General features: G+C 37.6%; 1 protein-coding gene across 1 annotated transcript in view; it reads right to left on the bottom strand.

Annotated features, from left to right (window-relative positions):
- Nucleotides 1-16,597, bottom strand: part of TMEM156 (transmembrane protein 156) — a 34,474-nt gene extending 17,877 nt beyond the window's left edge. The window contains exon 1 of the mRNA XM_012811952.2: nt 16,411-16,597. Within this exon, the coding sequence (XP_012667406.1) occupies nt 16,411-16,498 (88 nt within the window). The 5' untranslated portion in view covers nt 16,499-16,597. The remainder of the gene's footprint in view (nt 1-16,410) is intronic.
- Between the last annotated feature and the right edge of the window lie 4,891 nt (nt 16,598-21,488).

A 21,488-nucleotide genomic window follows, 5' to 3' on the forward strand; every position in this document is an offset into this window, starting at 1 on the left:
GGCGCCGAGCCGCCAATAGTGTCTTTTAAGAAATGTGTTTTATGGGCCAGGCAAGGTGGTTCATGCCTTTAATCCTAGCACTCTGGGAGGCCGAAGCAGGTGGATTGCCTGAACTCACAGGTTTGAGACCAGCCTGAGCCAGAACTAGACCCCCCATCTCTGAAAATAGCTGGACATTGTGGTGGGCACCTATAGTCCTAGCTACTCTGGAGGCTGAGGCAAGAGAATTGCTTTAGCACAAGAGTTTGAGGTTGCTGTGAGCTGTGACACCATAGCATTCTACTGAGGGTGACAGAGTGAGACTCTGTCTCTAAATAAAAAATGAATAAATAAAATAAGAAATGTGTTTTATGGCTGGACATCGTGCCTCATGCTTGTAATCCTAGCATTCTGCCAGGCCAGGGCAGGAGGATCACTTGAGGCCAGGAGTTACAGACCAGCCTGAGCAAGAGCAGAAACCTACCCCTACTAAAAATATAAAAATTTAGCCAGGCATGGGGACACATTCCTATAGTCTTGGCTGTTTGAGTGGCTGAGGCAGGAGGATAGCTTGAACCCAACACTTTGAGGTTACAGTGAGCTATGATGGAACTGCACTCTAGCCAGGGTAAGAGACTGAGAGACTCTGTCTCAATAAATAAATAAGTAAATAAATATGTGTTTTCTGTTTCTTGATAGTATATAGAAATACAATTGACTTTTAAATATCAATCTTATCTTTTGACACTTTGTTAGACTTCCTTATTAATTTGAATTTTTTCCCTACATAGCTTTTTGACTTTCTGTACAGATACGAATGTCAACTGAAAATATGACAATTTTATTTCTTACTTTCCAATTCTTATACTTTTAATTTCTTTTGCTTGCACTGACTAGAACCTGCAGTACCATGTTGAACAGACATGATGAGAGTGGGCATCCTTGCTCGCTCCTTCTGATCTTAACGAATACTGGTGGATTTTATGGGGAGGTGGTAGAGAAAAGGTCTCACTCTGTCACCTAGGCTGGAGTACAGGGGCACAATCATAACTCGCCCCCAATTCCTGTGCTTAAGCTATCCTCCCACCTCAACCTCCCTAGTAGCTGTGACTACAAGCATGCACCACCACGGCTGGCAAGAAGAAAACTTGTAATGTTTCATCATTAAGAATAATATTTCCTAGCCTCACTTTTAGATACCCTTTATCAATTTAAAGAAATTCCCTTCTTTTCCTAGTTCACTAAGAATTTTTAATTATAAGGTCTGTTGAATATAATTGAATGCTTTTGACCATTATTACAACGATTATGGTCTTTCTTTTTTAATGTGTTAAAGTAGTAAATTACATTATTAGACTTTCTAATGCTAACTAAATCTTGCACTCCAGGAATAAATCTAATTTGACCATTTTTCTACACATTGTTGCATTTGGGTTCTTAGTGTTTTGTTTCAAAGTTTTGAATCTATGTAGGCCAGGTGCAGTGGCTCACGCCTATAATCCTGGCTCTCTGGGAGGCCAAGATGAAAAGATCACCTAAGCTCAGGAGTTGGAGACCAGCTAAGCTAGAGAGAGAGACTCCCCTTCTCTAAAAATAGCTAGTCTTTGTGTGGTGGGGGGCACCTATAGTCCCAGCTACTTGCGAGGCTCAGCGAAGAGAATCTTTTGAGTCCAGGAGTCTGAGGTTGCCGTGAGTTATGGTGACATGGCACTCCACCAAGGGTGACAAAGTGAGACTCTGTCTCAAAAAAAATTGTTTTTGAATCTATGTTTAGAAGTGAGATTGACTTGTAAGCTTTTCCTTTTTGTACTGTTTGTGTTAAGTTTGAGTACCAAGGTGAACTAGCCTTAAAAAATAAATTGGAAGCAGGGCATGGTGGCTTACGCATATTATCTTAGCCCTTTGGGAGGCCAAAGCCAGAGAATCACTTGAGGCCAGGAATTTGAGACAAGTCTGAGTAATATAGGAAGGCCCTGTTTCTACAAAATATTTTTTTTTAACTAGTGGTGGTGTGTGCTTGTAGTCTTAGCTACTCTGGAGGCTAAGGCGGGAGGATTGCTTGAGCCCAGGAGTTCAAGGTTACAGTGAACTAGGCTGGGCATGGTGGCTCACCCTGTAATTCTAGCACTCTGGGAAGCCAAAGCGGGTGGATTGCCTGAGCTCACAGTTTCCAGATCAGGCTGGGCCAGAGCAAGACCTCGTCTCTAAAAATAGACAGGCGCTGTGGCGGGTACCTGTAGTCCCAGCTACTTGGGAGGCTGAAACAGGCAGATTGCTTGAGCTCAAGAGTTTGAGGCTGCTGTGAGCTGTGACAATGCCACAGCACTCTACTGAGGGTGACACAGTCAGTGAGGCTCTGTCTCAAAAAAAAAAAAATTTAAAGAAAGGTTACAGTGAGCTATGATTACATCATTGTACTCCAGCCTGGGTTACAGAAAGAGACTCTGTTTCTAAAATAAAATAATAAAAATAAAATAAAACAAATCAGAATATGTTCCTCTTTATGTTGTGAAAAGCTTTATATAAGTTACATTTATCTATTTGGTCTGTCTCTTGGAAGTCTGGCAGAACCTACATGTAAAATCATCTGAAACTCATGTTTCTTTTAGAGAAGAATAAATCACTGGCTCAATTTCTTTGATGGTTGTACAATTGTTGAACTTTCCATTTTATCCTAAGTAAGTTTCAGTGAGTTATATTTTTCTAGAAATGTATCCTTACGTTTTCAATTGGTTGACATGTTATTCATAATAGTCTCTTATTATACATTTGTATTTCTGCTATTTCTGTAGTTATATTCCTTTTTCACTCCTATCATTAGTTACTTGTGTCTTCTCTCATTTTCTGATTATTCCGCTTTGGGAATCAGAATAAAGGCTGCCAAATATGTGCATCTCCTAATTTCTGCAACCTGTGAATAAGTTACATAACATGGCAAAGGGGAATTAAGGCAGAAGATGAAATCAGGTTTGCTAATCAGCTGATCTTAAAATAGGGAAATTATCTTGAATTATCCATGTGGGTTCAGTATAACCACAGTGTGGGAGAGGGCAGCAGCAGAGTCAGTGCCAGAGTGATACAGTGTGAGAAAGGCTCCTCAGGCCACTGCTGACTCTGAAGAGGAAGGAGGCCACAAGCCAAGGAATTCAGGCAGCTTTCAGAAGCTCAAAACAGCCAGAAAATGGGTTCTGTCCCAGAGCCTTCAGAAAGCACACAGCCCTACTCATTGTTACCTTGATTTTAGCCCAGTGAGACCATTGTCAACTTTCCAACTGAAAGATAATAAATTGGTGTTGTGTTGTTTTTAGCCACTAAGGTTGTGATTGTTTGTTACAGCAGCCACAAGAAACCAGTACATCAGTCTTTCCAGTGGTTTCTCCATTCAATTTAGTCCTTTCGAAGAATCAACTTGTGATCCTTTCTACATTTATCCTTTTAATTTCATTGACTTCTGCTCTTGTGTTTATTATTATTTCTCACCTTTTCTTTCTTTGGGCTTATTTTGTTCTTTTTCAGACATGTATAAGCATTTAAAGTTATATATTTCTGTAATACTCCACAAGTTTAAATAGATAATATTTTTATTAGTAGTATTTTCTAATTTCTATTATAATTTCTTTTTAACCATAGTTTTTGTTTTGTTTTTGAGACAGAGTCTCACTTTGTCACCCTTGGTAGAGTGCCCTGGCATCATAGCTTACAGCAATCTCAAACTCTTGGGCTCAAGTTATTCTCTTGCCTCAGGCTTCCAAGTAGCTGGGACTGCAATCTCCCGCCACAATGCTCAGCTATTTTTAGAGAAAGTTTCTTGCTCTTGCTCAGGCTGGTCTCCAACCTGTGAGCTCAGGGCAATCCACCTGCCTTGGCCTCCCAGAGTGCTAGGATTATAGGCATGAGCCACCATACCCAGCCTTCAACCACAGGTTATTTAGAAATAAATTTTTAATTTCCAAATATATTATTGGTTTTTAGCTTCCTTTTTGTTACTAGATTCTAACTCATTAGCATTTAGTCAGTATATTAAAGATTGTTTAAACATTATTGAGTCTTGCTTTTATGGTCTACTATGTGGTGAGTTTTTATTAATGTTCCATAAGATCCTGAAAGGAATATGTATTTCCAGATGTTGAGTTCAATATTCTAAATATGTCTATTAGATAAAACTAGTTATTTGAATTCTTTGGGGGTTTTTTGTTTTGTTTTTTGAGATAGTCTCAAGCTGTCACCCTGGGTCTCTAGAGTGCCATAGCATCACAGCTCACAGCAGCCTCCAACTCTCTTGGGCTTAAGTGATTCTCTTGCCTCAGCCTCCCAAGTAGCTGGGACTACAGGCAATTGCCACAAGGGCTGGCTATTTTTTGGTTGTAGTTGTCCTTGTTGCTTGGCAGGCCCGGGGCTGGATTCAAACCTGCCAGCTCCAGTGTATATATGGCTGGCGCCCTAGCCTCTTGAGCTACAGGCGCCAAGCCTATTTGAATTCTTTGAATTATCTATATTCATATTCTTCATCTGGTTGTAGTTTATACTGAGAAGTATGTTTAAAATCTTCCACTATTATAACAAATTTATGAATGTCTCTTTTAAGCTCTCTTATTAGGGACATACAAATTTAGAATTGATACACATTCCTGTGAATTGAAACTTTCATCCATAGATACTGAATTTTTCACTATGTTTTCTTCAAGTAGTTTTACAGTTTCAAGCCTTACATTTAAGTCTTTAATCCACATTGAAGGGCGGTGCCTGTGGTTCAAGGAGTAGGGTGCCAGCCCCATATATCGGGGTGGTGGGTTCAAGCCTGGCCCCAGCCAAAACTGCAAATAATAATAATAATAATAGTTAATAATAATAATCCACATTGAGTGGTTTTTGTTAATGATGTGAAATAAAGGCCCATTTATATTTATTTGCACTTATTCATGCTTTTTGATGTCATCTTTTTTTTTTTTTTTTTTTGAGACGGAGCCTCAAGCTATCCCCCTGGGATTTTTTTTTTTTTTGATGTCATCTTTTAAATTTACTGAAACAGACTAAGTATTTATATTTTACTTCTCATAATTTCATTATCTGAATTCCTTAAGATCTGATTCTCTGTTTTTTCTGTTGATTCTTATCTGTTGAGGCTTATATGTTTTATGATTTTTGATAATAGCTCATGTTCAACTGGGTATGGTGGCTCATGCCTTTAATCCTAGCACTTTGGGAGGTCAAGGTGGGTGGATCACCTGAGTTCAGAGTTGGAGATCAGCCTGAGCAAGATCAAGATCTTATCTCTACTAAAAATAGGAAAACTAGCCAGGTGTTGTGGTAGGTGACTGTAGTTCTATCTGCTTGTGACTTGCTGGGGCAAAAGGATCAGTGGAACCCAAGAGTTTGAGGTTGCCGTGAGCTATGATGCCACAGAACTCTACCTATAAATAAATAAGTAAATAAATAAAATATTTTTAAAACTTAAAAAAAATAGATAATATCTCATGTTCCTTGGAATTTTATTTGGGAAATTATTTGAAGCCTACTGTGAAAAAGTTTTCCTCCAGAGAGGATTGGTACTTTTCTCTGCTGGGTGTCTAATGGGACCATTTACCCAAAATCACTTTAATTAAATTCTTAGATTGGGCTTTCCACACCTCACAGGTAATTACCTCTCCATGCACATTATGTCCAGTTGTGTTTACAAGTGTCAAGGGAGATTTTTCCTTACTCCTTTCATAGCTAAGACGGAGACAGACAAATTTTCTCACAGACAGAAACATTTTTTCCCAGAATACTGTTTTATGGAACATATATCACTTTTTAGTATCTCAGTCTAAGCCTTTGCCTTCTGTCCCCCAACGTATGGCCCAATGACCAAAATTGTAGGCCAATGGAGATCTACAGATGCTCCAGAGGCAACTGATTTTTCACTCTTGCTTACCCATATGGATTTATAATTTCTACTCATTTTCTGCCTCTGAAAAGTTTTCTTATTTTCTTATCAGTTCCATAATATATTTATAAAGTTTCAAAACATTTAATTTCACATTTTTAGATATCTTATGCCAAGGATATTTTTCAGGGTGTGGCTGTAAGAACAAAAATCTCAACCATCCATTGGTCTTTGAAGATAAGTGAGAATTTGTAATAAAATCTCCATTGTTTGATAGATAATAGAAGCTTCAGAAATTACTCTAGGTCAACTGACATTTTTCCAATACTAAGAATATTCTTCCAATTATAACTGGGTACTTTGGAAAAAACATGGATTATTTCAGACTACACATCCGTTCATACATTTTTTTTTTTTTGAGACAGAGTCTTATTTTGTCACACTTGGTAGAGTGCTGTGACATCACAGCTCACAGCAATCTCAAACTCTTGGGCTCAAGTGATTCACTTGCCTCAGCCTCCCAAGTAGCTGGGACTACAGGCACCCACCACAACACCTGGCTATTTGTTGTTGTTTTTGTTGTTATTGTTGCAGCTGTCACTGTTTTAGCTGGCCTGGGCTGGACTTGAACTTGCCAGCCTGGGTGTATGTGGCTGGCGCCCTACCCACTGAGCTACGGGCGCCACCTGTACATACTTTTTTTGATATAGTGTCTCTTACTCTGTTGCCCAGCTGGAGCAACATGGCATGATCATAGTTCACTGTAGCCTCAAACTCTTAGGCCCAAGTAATCTTCCTGCCTCAGCCTCCCAACTAACTAGGACTACAAGCATATACCACTACACTTGGCCTTTTTTTTTTCCTATAGAGATAAAGTCTTGCTGCACTACATAAGCTAGTCTACAACTCCCAGACTCAAGCAATCCTCCCACCTTGGCCTCCCAAAGTGCTGAGATTACAGATGTGAGCCACAATATCCAGTCTCAGATTATACATATTTTAAGTGTTATTACTTCAGTATATTAAGTGTAAACTAAAGAAAATAAGAATTTTTGCTACCAGAAGCATTGCTAGTACAATCACTTTAAGGATTTGGTAGCTTCTTACAAATTTAAATATGCCCAGTGTAACACACTGAATGTGTAGCCCTAAAATTCATATGTTGAAACCCTAATCTTAATATGATAGTATTTGGATATGGGGCCCATTGTAGGTAACTAGGTCATGAAGGTGGAGCCCTAATGAATGGGATTAGTGCCCTTATAAGAGGAGGCCAGAGAGCTAGCCAGCTCCCTTCCCACCCCATAAAAATACAAAGAAACAGTAGTCTGCAACTTAGAAGTGGACTCTCATTAGAACCAACCACATTGGCATCTTGATCTCAGACTTCCAGCCTCTAGAACTATAAGAAATAACTTTCTGTTGTTTATAAGCCACCCAGTCTGTGGAACTTTGTTATAGCAGCCCAAACTAATTAAGGCAGGCAGTTTCTCCATCCACTACTAGATAGTTACCCAACAGAAATGAAAACATGCTCACACAAACACTAGTAAAATACTGTCCATACCAGCATATTTATAATAGCCAAAACTGGAAAAAATCCAATAGATAAAGGGACAAACATAGAGTGTCTATAGAATAGAGCATGTACCAATGAAAAGAAAATAACTCCTATTACACTCAATAAGGTGGATGCCTCTCAAAAACATTATGCCAGGGAGGCGGAGCTTCCCTGAATAGAAACCTCCAGCAAGCATCCCTCCACACAGACTCCAAAATCAACAGCTATCCATGCAAGGAAGCACCTATAGAAGAATCAAAAATCAGCTGAGCAATCACAGTACCTGGTTTTAACATATACAAAGGAAAGAGGCGTGGAAGAAGGCAGAAAAGACACCAATACCTCCAAACCACCAGCAACCAAAGCAAAATTGGACAAATGGGATCATATCAATCTAAAAAGCTTCTGCACAGCAAAGGAAGCAATCAATAAAGTGAGGAGACAGCCCACAGAATGGGAGAAAATATTTGCAAACTATGCAGCTGACAAGAGATTAATAACTAGAATGTCTAAGGAATTCCAGAGACTCGATAGGAAAACAATCAAATAATCCAATTAAAAAATGGGCCAAGAATGTGAATAGACATATCTCAAAAGAAGACATCCAAATGGACTTCAAGTATTGAAAAAAAATCCTCCACATCATTCATCATTGGAGAAATACAAATCACGATGACAATGAGATGTCATCTCACCCAGTCAAAATGGCTTTTATCAAAAAGACAGGTAGTAACAAATGCTGGGAGGATGTGGAGAAAGGGGAACCCACCAAGCTGTTGGTGGAAATGTAAATTAGTCCAACCACTATGGAGAACAGAATAGAGGTTCCTCAAAAACCTAAGAAAGGAACTACCATATGACCCAGCAATCCCACTGGTAGGTATATTTCCAAAAGAAGGGAATTCAGTATATCAAAAAGATATCTGCACTTCCATGTTAATTACAACACTATTTGCAATAGCCAAGATTTGTAATCAACCTAAGTATCCATCAACAGATGAATGAATAAAACTTGTGGTATACTGGAATGGACTATTACACAATGTACTCATTCATACATGGGAACTAAATATCAAAAACAATTAATCTCACAGAGGCGGACAGTAGAATGCTGGAAACCAGAGACCCGGAAGAGGGGGAGGAGGAATGAATAAAGTGGGAATGGTTAATGGGTGCAAAAATATACTTAGACAGAATGAACAATATTTGATATCACAACAAAGTGATTATAATCAAGATTATAATCAACAATAAATTAGGGTGGAATTGACCAGGTGTGGTGGTTCACGCCTGCAATCCTAGCTCTCTGGGAGGCCAAGGTGGGTGGATTGCTTGAGCTCAGGAGTTGGAGACCTGCCTGAGCAAGAGAGACACTCTGTCTTTACTAAAAATAGAAAAACTAGTCAGGCATCATGATGGGTACCTATAGTCCCAGCTACTCTGGAGGCTGAGGCAAGATGATTGTTCAAGCCCAAGAGTTTGAGGTTACTGTGAGATATGATGAGGCCATGGTGCTCTACTCAAGGTGACAGACTCCGTCTCCAAAAAAAAGAGTGGAATTGAAATGTTCCTAACACAAAGAAAAGATAAATGCCCAAGATCACTGATGGATACCCTAATCACTGTGATTTGATTAATTCACATTGTATGCCTATATCAAAACATCACATATACCCTTATAAATATATACAACTATTATAGACCCATAATAATTTTTAAAATTGGTCCTTTAAATTAGTTCAAATTTTTAAAAATACATTATGCTAAGCCAAAGAAACCAGACCAAAACTAGATACTGTGTGATAGGTCCATTTATATGAAATATAAGAAGTGACAAAACTACTATATGATGATACAGGTTAGAATTTTGTCTTAAAATTAGCAGGGAAGATCTGATAAGAAAGAGCAGTAGAAATCTATCTGTGAGGGGTGCTCTAAATCTGTACCTTGTATGTGATAGCAGTTACATAGGTGCACACAAGTGTCAAAATTCATGAAACTACACACTTAAGATCTTCCCATCCTATTGTATGTAGATTATGCCTTTTTAAAACATAGCCAATTGTTTCTAAAGAGCTTTCATCATTATTAGATATTCTAGATATATTCTTCAGCAATTTTAAAATATTAGCTGCCTGAATAGGACAGGTCTTATGGTTTAGCTGCCTAATTTACAGAGATGTTCCTTAAAATTTGTTGTTTTCCCTTGGTCACGAGTCAGCCTTTTTAACAATCAGCATAAACTCAAAAAGATTTTGAGTTTAAATAGCAGCTTAAATAGCAAAAACACAATTATATTTCAATTTGGGGGCCAATAGTTGAAGCCTCTCTTATAGAAGATTAAACATCATATTTACTATAACAGTAATAATCTCATAACTCATCTAAGGAATTACTGAATACAAGACATTCTCCTAGCAAGCCTGGAAATCTCTTGTGACTCAGAAGGCAAGGCACCAAGTAACTCAGTAATCCCAGAGGAGCAAAGATCAGTCCCGCAATAGTAAGGCTGATGTTAAACATTAAGCATTTTACGGCAGTTCCTTGAAGGATTAGTGGAGAAAATTTGCATATAGTCTTTTTGGAGATCATTTCCTTGAGCACATACTCTCTTGGCACCTATGAGACCATATCCCTGAGCATGCAGCCCCTGCATGTCTTTGCTTAGTAATCTTTCCACCCATTATGTATCTTCTCAATAAAAGGACTCTGTGAGAAGTTCTAGGGGTTCTCCCTGCACCTATGGGAAGCCTACCTCTTGCAGCTTGTACTCTCAATCTGTGTCACACATGATCATTTATGCGGTCGCGACACTATCTGATAATAGTAAGTGGGAAATTTGGGGGGAAAATCACATTGTGTGTCAATGATATATCTGTGAAGTTAACCAGACCAGAAACAAGGGGGTCAAGAGAAGGTATGGATTTATTTATAGGACATTTGGGGAAGACTATTTAAAATGTTTGCTGGAGAAGGGGGCAAAGTTGCGGGTAACATTTAACATACTGTAGCAGTATTTGAAAGGCAGGTTTGAAACATAAGAAAGAGACTGCTCATTTTACTTGTCAAAATAAGGGAAGTAAAAGCACATTATGAAACTCCCCAAAGAAAAAGAAAATGGCAGGAGAATGACACTGGGTAAAGAGACACACATCTTTTAGGTAAAATATTCTATAAAGTAAATTTCACAGGCTGTACAACCTAAAAATTCTGGATTTGTGATGAACTTTTATCTTTAAAAAAAAAAAGCTGACATGGGGCCTAAGTCACAAGATGGTTGTGAAGATAAGATAAGAAAGACTTCCTTTCAGAATGTTATCTTTTTATTTCCTTAACAACATGACTCAGAAAACTTGCTCTATCAACAGATACTCATTGAGTGCCCCCTAATAGCCAGGGACTGCCCTAACTGCTTGAAATATATCAGTGAACAAAACAGATAAAAATCTCAGTTTAATGGAGCTTATTTTCTATTTGGACAAGTCAGACCAAACACTTGCAAAACAAATAAATAAAGTATCTAAGTAATGAGAGAAAAGAAACAGAATAGTGTAAGAAGATATATCACCATATGAATGAGCAAAAGCAAAAAAAGATGCTTCTTGGGAGGCTGATGCAGGAGGATCGCTTGAGCCCAAGAATTAGAATCCAACCTGGGGGTGGCTCGGCGCCTGTGGCTCAAGCGGCTAAGGCACCAGCCACATACACCTAAGGTGGCGGGTTCGAATCCCCAGCCCGGGCCCGCCAAACAACAATGACAGCTGCAACCAAAAAATGGCCAGGCATTGTGGCGGGCGCCTGTAGTCCCAGCTACTTGGGAGGCTGAGGCAGCAGACTCGCTTGAGCCCAGGAGTTGGAGGTTGCTGTGAGCGTGATGCCATGGCACTCTACCCAGGGGGACAGCTTGAGGCTCCGTCTCAAAAAAAAAAAAAAAAAAAAAAGATAAGAGAGTGTGTATCTGCCAAAACAATGAGACAAGTGTTTAGCAAGTACCCCAAGCAAAGGTTGTTGCTATTGCAACCTAAGAGATGAAAGAGTAAGGCTGGTTGTCCCAAAGCAATGAGAAGTATTCTATTCAGCACATTTTTTTTTCCAGTACACATTGTCTAAAATATACACATAGGCTGGCATTGTGGTGGGCGCCTGAAGTCCCAGCTACTCAGGAGGCTGAGGCAGGAGGATTGCTTGAGTCCAAGACTTTGAGGTTGCAGTGAGCAACCATGACACTCTACTCAGGGCCACAGACTGAGACTTTGTCTTAAAAAAATTAAAATAAAACAAAATAAAATATCATCTCTATTAGTAGCCATTTTAAAACTATAATCATTCAGAAAATTCACTAAGAAGTGAAGTCGTATGACAAATTAAATTTATCCATCTAGTTTTACTCCTTCTTTCTGAAGGTTTTTAGAACATTCTTGAGAAGTTGCCATGAATAAGGTGAAATACTTAATGAATTAAAATGAGTTATTGTATAAAAATACTTGGCATGATACATGGTACCTGATAACATGTGAATATGAGTATTTGTTAAAATTTTTAAAAATTGTTTTATATGTTAACCGGTTGGATGAAAGTATTCCAAATTATATATAGAAACAACCCACTGAACCCCATGATAGTATTAATGTACACAGCTATGACTTAATAAAAAATAAAAATAAATTGTTTTAACAGTCATAAGGCTATATCCCAGTAAGCTTATTGGTGCTTACTTATTTTTTTTTTTTTTGAGGCAGAGCCCACAGTAACCTCAGACTCCTGAGTTTAAGCCATCCTCTTGCCTCAGCCTCCCGAGTAGCTGGGACTACAGGCCTGCACCAACACACCCAGCTAGTATTTCCATTTTTAATAGAGATGGGGTCTCACTCTTGCTCAGGCTGGTCAGAAGCAATCTTCCCACCTCAGCTTTCCAAAGTGCTAGGATTACAGGCATGAGTCACCATGCCCAGCCCACTTGATTAAATTTTTATGAACCAGTCAATAAAAAGAAAGTGAAGAATTCTTTTCTGAAAGCTAGAGTAACACTTTCAGGAAATGAATCAGTTACCCTTGATACAGTGGCCTTTATATAGACATAAATAATGTGCACACATCATATCCATCAGGGTTTATTGTATAGTTTCTAAGTGTTTAAAGTTCCTGTATCCTTAGTTTTCTTCAATTTCACTGTCCATTATATCACCATTTCCATCAGAAAGTTTGAAATAGAAGGGGAAATGAAAGCTGGTAAACATAGTTTATGTGTGTTTGCCTCTAAAAAGAAAGTGAAGAAGTCAAAACAGCTAGACAAAAATAGATATGGGGTGATTTTCATCTGTGCTACTCCTGCCCTACATCAGGGCAAATCTTTGGGAGTACACTTGTAGCTCACTATAATTTCTAGTTTCTGGAACTTTTGAGATGTTGACATGAGGCCACTTTATTTTAGAATCAATAATGATAATCACTCCTCCTTTTGGAAAGGGCTTAGGTGAACATTTGAACTCTGACATGGGTTAGTTCTCTTTGCAAATAGAAACAGAAGGAAAATCCTCCCCCAAAATACACCTAGAAGCAATATTTACGTTTCAGTTGCACTTTTTTTTATATCCTTATTGTAGTAATCATAATGTTGTATTTAATTACCTTTTTATTAATCAAAACTATTATGAGTAGAGTATAAATGTATTTAGTTACAATTATTAATCTTCCCTTAACTGAAAACTCCTTGAGGGAAGACTTGCCTTTCATTTTTGTAACCTGTGGTCCTTAGTAAGGTAAACAGTATTGACAAGTGAAAGAATAAATAAATTAAAAATCACTGGGATTTACATGACAGGTAACCAAGTCTCTCTCAAACTGTAAATCCAACAAAAGCAGATTGATAAAATCTCTTATCTGGGAGTAACCCAGCTGCCTTAATTGTAAGAAGCTCAAATTCAAACTAAATCCACCATTTCTTTGTATCTTCATAATCTACATGTAATATACATTTATCAAACCATTATAGTAACTACTGTATTTTAGCTGCCTTTCAAATAAACTGAAAGGTTAAAAACAGTGCCGTAGAATAGGCTGTCTTGTGAGTAGTGCATAGCTAACACAAACTCATTAAAATTCTCAAACAACATTAAAGAAGTTCCCCCTTCTTTGGTAAAGTTAGATTAAATAGCTTACTCTATGTAATTGTGATGATTGGATATTCCTATTAATGATTATTCAGAGGCTCAGATACATTCTTAATGAAAACTGATCAAACACAAGTGCTCTATTTTTAGCTTAGGACTTCAGAGGGTTTGTTATTTTGAAATCAAATCTATTAAATCTTGTGAATACATTATTCCTCATTAAGATTCCTTTTGAATTCATTTGACATGTTAAAGACTGGGTATCAGTGAATAACTTATAAGTAAAAATCATTTTATAATATTTATCTTAGAAATTAAAGTGTACAGAACATAAGAAAAAATGAAAATAAAAAAGCCACCAGTAATAGATAGGACAAGCCTAAACAGGAGAATTTCAGAAGGTTAATTTTAACACTCCCAGAACACTCATAGCTTATCATTAAATAAATTTATGAGCTACTTTATGAAATACATTGGTTCACAATTCCACTTATTTTATAGGCCATGTAGTATTGTGATTAAAAACTAATAAAAAAATAGTAAAACAATTATGTTCAAGTCTTCTTACCTTAACCAACATAGGACTATGTGAAATGAGTCCTATAATGACTAAATTTTCCTTTAGAAAGGAACATGTCCTGGTGATCCACAAACCATTATAAAAATATAAAGCATTATATTTTTCCTAAATCAAATTTTTGTTCACAGTAGCTCTGTCTAAAATGCCTACCACTAAATGACATAATAGAAGATTATGGTTTCTAAACATTTTTGTTTCTTGGCCTCACGCAGGGTTTCTTTGAAACAAAATCCTGAAATAAATCCAGGCTGCCCCAGTGGTGAGTGCCAATAGTCCCAGATACTCATGATGCTGAGAAGGAGGATCACTTGAGCCAGGAGTTCAAGGTAAGCCCAGGTAACATAGCAAGAGCTGGATTCTTAAATTTAAAAAAAAAAAAAGCAGGTGTGGTGATCACACCTGTAATCCTAGCACTACGGGAGGCTAAGGTGGGTGCATCGCTTGAGCTCACGAGTTCAAGACCAGCCTGAACAAGAATGAGACCCCCATCTCTACTAAAAATGAAAAACTGAGGCAAGAGGATCACTTGAGACCAAGAATTTGAGGTTGCTATGAGTTATGATGCCATGGCACTCTACCAAGGATGACAAAGTAAGACACTGTCTCAAAAAAAAAAAAAATTCATCAGAGGAGTTTTAAGAAATATCTATGCTGTTCTTGGACCAGGAAAAGAGAAACAGATAGTTTAAGTTTGCGGGAAGACAGGAAAGGTAATATTGGGAGCTAATGTCATCAGTTAGCTCCCAATTGTCAGAGAACAAATGTCATGATAAATGACCGTTGACTATTGTCAAGATGAAGAACTGACACATGACTATGAAGCTAGGGAAGTTTGGCTAAGGTGGATTTTACAAGAGCGCTCTCTGCTACCCACCAATTCGAAGTGCCACTAAAGTTCTCACCCGTTCCTCTCTATGAATGTCTCTGTGTTTCAAGTCTTCTTTCTGCTCACAGGCCCGTGAAGGCCATGCTTCAGACTCTGAAAAATAACAACTAAAAGAACAATACATCCACCCCAAAAGGAAAACTTTAACATGCTCTTACAATCACCAGTTCTCATCAAATACTAACCAATGGTTAGAAAATGTTTATTAACATTTGGGGGGTAGTTGGTTTATTAAGTCTTTTGGGGGACATTCACCTCATTTTCATTAGATCCATTCTGATTTTGGGGGAGTAGTAGGTATATTTATATAGGACCTACCTTGGATGACTATTAAATGAGCTTACTCTCAACCCACAATATCTTCAAAATAGATTATCTTTATTCTAACTATATCTTTCATAACTTGTTTTCACTCCGTGAAATCAAGCATTAAAAATATATACTATAATTACTTAATCTAAGCAATATAACCCCAGAAAACCAAATTGCAGTCATAGCGTTTATTTAGCAAAAATATTTTTATCTGTCTACTCAGTATCATGTATATGCAACATTAAATAATCATTGGAATATGGCATCAATTATAATTAGCAAAAATATTTTAATCTGGGTACTTAGCATCACATATATGCAATAATAAATATTCATCACAGTAAGTCATCAAGTGTAAGTTTTTCTCTGATTTTAACCGAACTCATATAATAACTATTCAATGATAGAATAGAGCATCTCCTTTTTACTTTATCTCCTTATTAATTGCTAAGGGAGCACAACTGCCATCCAAACAATTCCATTAATACATTTGCAGATCTTTTATTTAACACATGAAAATAGTTTAAATTTATATATATTTAGTTTTCTAGTCTAGGTTTCAGCAACCATATCACAATTTTCTGAAATGTTCACGGAGTTGATTTGGCTGTATTTTTCTCGTTACAAATACACACACATATCTGCTTACATTTGCACTCACCTTATTTCAAAATAAGTAATCTTACTTTTCAAAAACTGATGGCAAATTATTTGTGTGAAATAGTTGTGATAAAGGAATTCAAGCATTTTAACATAATACATGCTATTTACTTCATTAAGTAATTCCAGAAAATCCTACTTCAAACTGTTTTGACGGAGACTGCTTCAAAGAGCACAACCATGTAGTGAGATGATCATAAATTCAATGTCTAAAATCTAGAATACAGATTTTAAATCTCTCTTTTCACTATCATGTATGCTGCATGAATTAAGTACTATGAGGAAGGTCACGGTGCTATTTGCAAGTTGACTAAGATTTAATGTTGTTTTATTAGTTTTTGAGACATAGAACTTCAGACCATGCAGCGTATATGTAAAGAAAACTTCCCTGTAACCATCAGCTATACTCATTTTTAAATAAGAAAGGAAAGCTAGATGACAATTATATACACTTACCTTCTGATGTCTTGAAAAACTCTGGCAAAATTAAAATGAACACCATCACTATTGCCACAAATAATTTAAGGAGGGCCGTTTGTGTCATGTCTGTTCACATGACCGACATGTGTTGCCACGCGGGACATTGATGTTATGTTGCTTCCTGCTTTAAGTTTCGTCTCTGCTGAGCTTCAAGTTAACGCAGTTTACCTCATACTCATTTCCTTTTGGGCAAGGCTTTTTTTAAAGGATGCCTTAAAAGAGAGAGAAACAGACAGAGAGAAAGAGAGAGAGGGAGGCCTTAAATGAAGACTTCACATTTGAGTCACTTTCCTTTTAAAAAAAAACTAGCCTTTAATAAGTACTTTCAAACTATCTTCTCAACAAGATAAACGAGAAATTTGAAGCTACTTCCCCATGTTTGCCAATGTATGTGAGTGACTATAAACCCAGAATATACTCACCAAAAATAAAACCCTGACAGTCGGTCATGTCCAAGTTGTATGGACATTTACTCTTTGATCCCTTTTTAGTGCCAGGTGCTGTGCTGAATTCTAGTGTTCTGAAAAAACTGTGTAGAAGACTGTAAACAGTAGGAAATGTGAAGATAAACTAAAGAAACACACAAAGTTCTTGTTCTATCTTACTATGCTGTAAACAGCAACAGAATGGAACTCATTAACATTAAGCCAATAAACACAGTGATTGTTGTTACAGAATCCGCATTGTCAGTTCCTATTTCAGAGAAAGATGTTTCATTATGATATTCCCAATGAAATAAAATACTTTGTCTTAGAATATAAATGAAGGGTAGGGAAAATTTATGGTGAATAGAACATATGTGCAAGTAATATGCTTTGCATATTATTTTTACTTAGAAAATCCAGAGATCCACTGTTCTATCTTTCTTTTTTTTTTTTTTTTTTTTGAGACAGAGTCTCACTCTGTTGCCCTGTAATAGAGTGCTGGGTGCCATGGTGTTATCACTCAAGCTATTAGGCTCAAGCTATCCTTTTGGCTTACCCTCCCAAGTAGCTCAGACCATAGGCATCACCCGCCATGATGCCCGGCTAGCTTTTCTGTTTTTAGTAAACTGAGGTCTCCCTCTTGCTCGGGCTGGACTTGAACTCTTTTCTTTGTTTGTTCATTTGTTTATTGTTGGGGATTCATTGAGAGTACAAGAAACCAGGTTACACTGATTCCATTTGTTAGGTAAAGTCCCTCTTACAATGCTGTCTTGACCCCATAAAGTGTGTCACACACAGTGACCCCACTCCCTCCCACCTCCCCTCTCTCTGCTCTTCCTTTTCCTCACCCTCCTCCCTCCTCTCTCTCTCTCTGCTCTCCCCTTCCCCCACCTCCCACCACGTACCAAGTCATTAATTGTCTTCATATCAAAATTGAATACATAGGATTTTTGCTTCTCCATTCTTTTGATGCTTTACTAAGAATAATGTGTTCAACTCCCATCCAGGTTAATACAAAGGATGTAAAAGCCTCCATCTTTTTAATGGCTGAATAGTATTCCATGGTATACATATACCACAGCTTGTGGTATACATGTACCATAGCTGGTTAATCCATTCCTGAGTTGGTGGGCATTTAGGCTGTTTCCACATTTTGGCGATTGTAAATTGAGCTGCAATAAAAAGTCTAGTGCAAGTGTCCTTATGATAAAAGGATTTTTTTCCTTCTGGGTAGATGCCCAGTAATGGAATTGCAGGATCAAATAGGAGGTTTATCTTGAATTCTTTGAGGGTTATCCATACTTCCTTCCAAAAAGGTTGTATTAGTTTGCAGTCCCATCAGCAGTGTAAAAGTGTTCCTTTCTCTCCACATCCACACTGGCATCTGCAGTTTTGAGATTTTGTGATGTGGGCCACCTTGATGTGGTTAGATGATATCTCAGGGTAGTTTTGATTTGCATTTCTCTAATAATTAGGGATGATGAGCATTTTTTCATATGTTTGCTAGCCATTCATCTATCTTCTTTAGAGAAGGTTCTATTCATCTGGTCTTGAACTCTTGATCTCAAGTAATCCACCTGCCTTGGCCTCCCATAGTGCTAGATTACAAGCAAGAGCCACCACACCCAGCCTTTTTTAATCCTCTGGACTCATTAACAGGCCCAAGGCTATGCAAGACATACCTGCAAGTCCTCAAGATATACAACAAACTACTTGAGTCTGGGCACATGTCCTATAGTTTGTCTCTGATTAACAAACCCTTATCTTAGCATTCATTTCTATTGACTCCTGTCTATTAGACAGAGCCTAACTCTTACAGCCAACTTCAGCTAAAGAATCTTTAAACTCACCTATAACTTGTGGGGCCCCACTTTGAGATGCCCCACATTTGGGGCCGAATCAACGTATGACTTGACTTCCACCTGTAATTACGACATGACCTGTAATTCTTATCTCCCTGAAATGTATACAATGAGACTGTAACCCCACCACAATGTTTGAGGCTTCTTGAGGCGTGGCTCTAGGCCATTGTTCCTCAAATTCGGCTCAGAATAAACTTCTTTAAATTATTTTATAGAGTATGGCTTCTTTCCCATCAACAATATATTCCTCAGGCTGGTCTTGATCGCTTGGCCTCAAGGGATCCTCCTGTGTGAGGATTCCAGACGTGAGCCACCACCACCCAGCCCCTACACCTCTTTTAATGGGCCCCCGACATGTGTGCTCTCCTCTCCCATAACCTCTGAGAGCACATGTAGTGAGAATAAGATGGAGCCATTCGGGCTGGGGCTGAGACCACACCGCTGGTCCGGTCACTTTAGATCCTAAGTGACCTTCACCTCACGTCTCCCATTCTTCCTGTTGTGTAAATTCAACTTTAACCTAAAAGTGTGTATCTTGAGTAGTTTAGGGCAATTGATTTAAGAGATTGAATTTTGAATTGGAATGTTGTTTGGGGTCCTGGGGTATGCTGATTATTGTTTATTATGGGTCAGGGATTATGCCGGTTATTATTGTTTAAGATAAGGGTTTTCTTTTGAATTTTCATGTACAAAACTGTGATTTTGGAAATGGAAGTTAACTCTTTTACCTATACCATACCTCTCAATAACCCACACTTGAAAACACAGAAGTTGTTTTTGAAGACTGCCTTCAGTTCTTACTGGTCCACAAGTGGGAATCATAATTTCTCTAACCATATTCTAATTAAGTCATTTTATAATGTATCACCACAATGTGAACACTCACTTATATAAATCTTTGTGTTAGTCTGATTATACAGTAGAACCACTGAGACAGAGTACAAAGATTTTGGAAGTTCTTAATTCATATTGCCAACAGACTTGCAGAAAAGTTATGTCTATACACATTCTATCAACCATGTATGAGAGCCCGTATATCACCAAGCCAATTTAAAAGAGAAAAAAGTGTTGTTTTAATTTGCATTTCTTTGATAAACTTTTTCAATATATTTGCTGGCAGTTTTAATTTGTTCTTTTGGGAATTGCCTGTTCGTGTCTCTTATTGGAGTATTCATGTCTTTCCTGTTGCGTTATAGGCCTTTTTCTCTATGGAGACAACACATTCCCGCGTACATATTGCAAACATTTACCACAGATTGTCACTACCTTTTCATTTTGTGGAGTTTTTCCACCCAATTATTTTGTAACACATTACAAAATACAGCGGTTTATGTACCTAAAAGTTTTACTCTGAGAAACATAGATCCTCATTGTTTTTATAGTATTACATCAACTAATTTATAGTTTATCAAGTGGTTCTATCTTTTTAAACACAAAATTTACTTGTAACCTGATTTTGGCTGCCTGGAATGCATATTAACAAACATAAATAGCTTGGTCTTCTCCCTTACAGGGGAGACATTTGATTCTCTAATAACTTGTTAGAGTCGATAGTAATGCTAATGGCCACATTTCCATGGTTTAGTTTTACAATTTCCAGAGCAGCTTCCCAAATATTAGATTATAAAAGGAGAATGTGGAAATGAATACAAATGGCTACAAAACTGCAATTCCTTATCCACTGTGAGTTTCTCCCTCCTATTTCAGTGAAGGAATAAGAAATTCACAAATCTAAATGCAAGAAGTTTTTGCTACTGCATTAGTGTCTAACTTTCCTAAGAACTAGGTTCTCAAAATAATATGTTCATATGCACTTCTAATCGAGACTTAAAATCTTCATTGAATTATTGTACATTGTGTGCTAGATACAAATTTAAAAGTGAAGGAGGCTGGGGGCAGTGGCTCACCCTGTAATCCTAGCACTCAGGGAGGCCAAGGAGGGTGAATCACTTGAGCTCATGAATTCAAGACCAGCCTGAGCAAGAGCAAGACCCGATCTCTAAAAATAGCTGGGCATTGTGGTGGGTGCCTATAGTCCCAGCTAGCACCTATAGTCCCAGCTACTGGTGAGGCTGAGGCAAGATCACTTGAGTTCAAGAGTTTGAGGTTGCTGTGAGCTATGATGCCTTAGCACTCTATCAAGGGTGACAAAGTGAGACTCTGTCTCCAAAAAATACATAAATAAATAAGAAATAAAAAAATTAAAGAATCTTTTATTGTGAGGAAATACTCTATAAGAAAAGCAAGAGTAATATACCTCTTAGAAAGTAAGAAATATCAGACTTTAAAAGGATAGTTTAACTGTAACTTCTGTGTAGGTACCTGTTATATGAATTGTATGCTTGGCTATGCTTTATGGAAGTAATATGTTTTCTAATTTTTTTTTCCTAGTTGAAATGATCCTCAATCCTTTCACTACAGATATTTATAAAGATCTGTATAAAGATCTCTTTGGGGGGCCGAGCGCAGTGGTTGAGGTGGGTGAATTGCTTGAGCTCATGAGTTTGAGACCAGCCTGAGCAAGAGTAAGACCCCATCTCGACTAACAAAGAAAAACTGAGACAAGAGTTTTTGCTGAGCTGTGACACTATGGCACTCTACCAAGGGCAACAAAGTGAGACTCTATCTCAAAAAAAAAAGATCTTTTTGGGGTCAATAGCAACAGCAGCAATGACCAATGACATTTATTGAACATTTACTATGTACTACTGCAGAATGGAATGTTTTATTTGAATTATTTTATTCAATCACCAGAAACTCTCTAAGG

This window comes from Otolemur garnettii, unplaced genomic scaffold (genome assembly GCF_000181295.1).
Source record: "Otolemur garnettii isolate 467f Iridium unplaced genomic scaffold, OtoGar3 scaffold00181, whole genome shotgun sequence".
In the NCBI taxonomy this organism is placed as follows: Eukaryota; Metazoa; Chordata; class Mammalia; order Primates; family Galagidae; genus Otolemur; species Otolemur garnettii.